General features: G+C 43.1%; 1 protein-coding gene across 1 annotated transcript; it reads right to left on the reverse strand.

The window, feature by feature from the left end:
* Nucleotides 1-613: 613 nt before the first annotated feature.
* LOC146578359 (uncharacterized) lies at nucleotides 614-2,606 on the reverse strand. The gene is made up of 2 exons (XM_085258801.1): nucleotides 2,246-2,606; nucleotides 614-1,357 (listed from the first exon to the last, which is right to left on the reverse strand). The coding sequence occupies exons 1-2, from the start codon at nucleotides 2,503-2,505 to the stop codon at nucleotides 1,087-1,089; spliced, it is 531 nt and encodes a 176-aa protein (XP_085114927.1). The 5' UTR covers nucleotides 2,506-2,606; the 3' UTR covers nucleotides 614-1,086.
* Between the last annotated feature and the right edge of the window lie 851 nt (nucleotides 2,607-3,457).

The following is a 3,457-nucleotide window of genomic DNA, read 5'->3' on the forward strand; positions in this document are numbered from 1 at the left end:
CGGAAATAGACACCTGCACCGTGAGGGAAAAAGGCGCACGAAAGTGGCGGGCAGATGAAGACAAACCGCGGCATAATAATACTTTTACGTTTTGCAATCTACAAAGGTTTGCACTTTGAGAATCAATTGTGAGAACTGTGACCAGGGGCTAGTTATTCTGAGAACCCCTGCAATAAATGAGGGACCACTGTCTACTCTACGATTATTATATCCAACCTGTTAACATTTAATACTGTATTGATAGAACCAACTGATTCTGCAGCAGAGCATCCCCAGTCCCTGAGCTCCTGCTGCTGCACCCACAGATATGTACAGCAAGCACTGATACCTTTTTAGTCGGTGGGATTCCCTTGTGATCACCTTTACTAAATATCTACAACCAATCTGATTATATCCTGTTATTGTTTTTTTTTTTTTTCAATGTTGAAATTAAAATCTAGTAGCAGCCTTCTCATTTCTTTGTGTTTTGTGCTGTTTTACAGGCCCACAGAGGAGGACGGCTCCGAGGCAGATGAGGGACGGGTCCCAGGACGGTCCATCGGCGGTGGAGCTGGCCATCCTGGAGTCCCTGAAGAGGCCACACCAGTCTCCAATGGAGCATTTCCTCCTCAGCCTTGTTCCTGCTCTGGAGAGAAGCTGGTCCTTTTTATTCCTGTCTCTCTGTAAATTCTTATATTTTATATATTTATGTTTAATGTTTTTCTGTTTGAGACTTTTAATATTATTTCAAATAAATGTTTATAATGACTAATGTCTCAGTTCTACTACACAGCAAATGTTGGCACACAACTTGACACATGTAGAATTTATTTCATATTATACTAATGACAAAATATACTGATACAGTGGGATGCAGAAGTTTGGGCAACCTTGTTAATAGACATTATTTTCCTGTATAAGTCGTTGGTTGTTACAATAAAAAATGTCAGTTAAATATCATACAGGAGACACACACAGTGATATTTGAGAAGTGAAAAGAAGTTTACTGGATTTACAGAAAGTGTGCAATAATTGTTTAAACAAAATCAAGCAGGTGCATCAATTTGGGCACCACAAAAAAGAAATGAAATGAATATTTAGTGTATATCAATGTGTGTGTCTCCTATATGATATATGGGGTGCCTTTGTCTGGATGTGCTTCCCATCCAGAGCTGCACAGCACAGAGGGAAGTTCCAGCGCTCCTGGAATCCCTCTGTGATGGACGGCCAGTCTCCAGGTGAAGGCACAGCCATGAAGTCGTCCACTAGACAGTCCCAGATGGACGTCGCTGCCTGGGGGGTGATCTGGCTCACCGTGGACACACCGACTCTGAAACTGAACGCGATGGTCCTGAAGGAGTCCCCGGTGACAAGGAACCTGGACAAAATTGTTCAAAATCAGTATTATGTGTACTGCAGTTACAAAATACATTATTCAAATTCCAAAATACTTTTGTGATGTCAGATTTAAATCACAAAACATGAATCTTACATAAAACCTTTTGTAATTATAAGGATAATTACAAAATGTATATTAGATAATATCTAAAACAGTTGTGTTTTGTTTTAACTTTAACATATCATAATTTGATTGGTAGCAACTTTCACAACGACAGTGAGCCAATCACTCATAATTCCTAAACATGTCAATCAGGTAGGAATGAAGTAAGACATTAATAGAAATAAAGAGTTGTATGTTGACATGTAGCCCTTTCCTTGCTTAAATCATTAATATTTTTGAAAAATTAATCTGTGATAAGACAGCTTATCAAGATAGAACCATGTAACTAGAGATGAACCAAACTGTTCACAGTTTTATCTAACTCTGTTTTAATAAAGGCTGTGACCCCTGCTATAGAGTCTGACAGCTGCAGGGATTATATACAAATATTCAACTATCCCAGAATTAAACCAGGTCTAAATAAAAAGGAGTGAGTATCACTACAAAGGTTAACTCAGTGGTCCTAATGCTACAGTTTGATATCAGCAAACACCGAGCGCATACATTGATGTGACACCACAGCCATGCTATCATGCAAACACTGATAACAGCATAAATCGAATTAAATCGGGACTTGATGAGAGCTTCTGAGTATCACTAGAAATATTATAAAGAGTCGTCTCTGTACCACAGTTTGCTTTCAGTAAACACCGACAGCATTCACTGTTAGCATAGCACATCCATGTTAGCAGTGTATAACTGGATGGATTAGCATATTAGCACAGATATCAATAAAGGACTACCATATTAAATAGTTTTACTAACCTCAGGCAGACGGACAGGCGCTCTGCAGGTGGGATTGAGCGCCTGTAGTTGGTGTCTAGGCGGGCGATGCTGGGACCGACGAGGGAAAGCAGGTCCTCAAACTGGCCGACGGTGATAGCGCTGGAATCGGCCGTCATCCAGGCGCAGCTCCTGGAGCAAGTGGTGAAACTCACCAAACTGCTCATGCCTCTGGAAGACCTGATGGACCCAGGTACGGCGAGGACGTCTTTTACGCTGCTGCTCTGCTCTCCACAGTACATAGAGAAGGGAGACTCTCTCTTCAAGCGCTAGCTCGATAGCTGCCATCTTGCAAAGATACCGGTCTGGCACAACTCCCTCCCACATTCCTCCCACATTTCCGGTTCACGCGCGTCAAAATATTGACGCGCGATGGATTTTTCTTGGACACGCGTTGAGACGCGAATGTACACGCGTCAAATTAGGGGCGTTTGGGGCGTTTTATTCGCGTCCATCGCGTTCGGTGTGAACACACCGTCATACAACACACATATGCCCCCCCCCCCCCCCAGGGGGGTTACCAAGACCCCCCCATCACCACCACCACCACCATCATCATCATCAATACCATCCTAATAACAACACACACGCCCCTCGGGGGGTCACCACGACCCACGCCCCGAGAACAGGCGGGCGCACAAGGGTTAAGTAGTGATGTGCGATACCACTGATTTTCTTTCCGATCCGATACCAAGTAATATTCAGGGTGGTATCGACCATACTGATCCGATACCAATACTTTGTACAAAAACTTTTTTTATTTATTGTATCTCAAATTGTAGCGTCATAATGATTACAGGACATCAGATTACTTGTTCTTATCACTTAATAATGCAGGGTTCATCATATAGAAATACAAAAACTGAAGTTGTGCCTCTTTGAACAGCTTGCCTACCTGCAGCACTAAAGGACTCCATGAGAGACGTCTGTCTCGCCCTAGCAGCACCTGTCCCTGTCCTCCTCTTCAGTTCGTGTCAACATACGCTCGTCATATTCTGTGATATGATCTACTCTGAGGTGTTTGACAAGGTTAGTGATGTTGCCACAACCATACATGCCAACCCTGCCAATTTTTCCGGGAGAATACCGAATTTCAGTGCCCCTCCAGAAAATCTCCCGGAGCCACCATTCTCCCGATTTTCCACCCGGACAACAAAATTGAAAAACCATATCGCAGAGTTCATAGCGCGCCCC

The sequence above is a fragment of the Mchenga conophoros genome, linkage group LG3 (assembly GCF_057382185.1).
Source record: "Mchenga conophoros isolate Kocher_MC1m ecotype Shallow Benthic linkage group LG3, M_conophoros_male_GT1.1, whole genome shotgun sequence".
Classification (NCBI taxonomy): Eukaryota; Metazoa; Chordata; class Actinopteri; order Cichliformes; family Cichlidae; genus Mchenga; species Mchenga conophoros.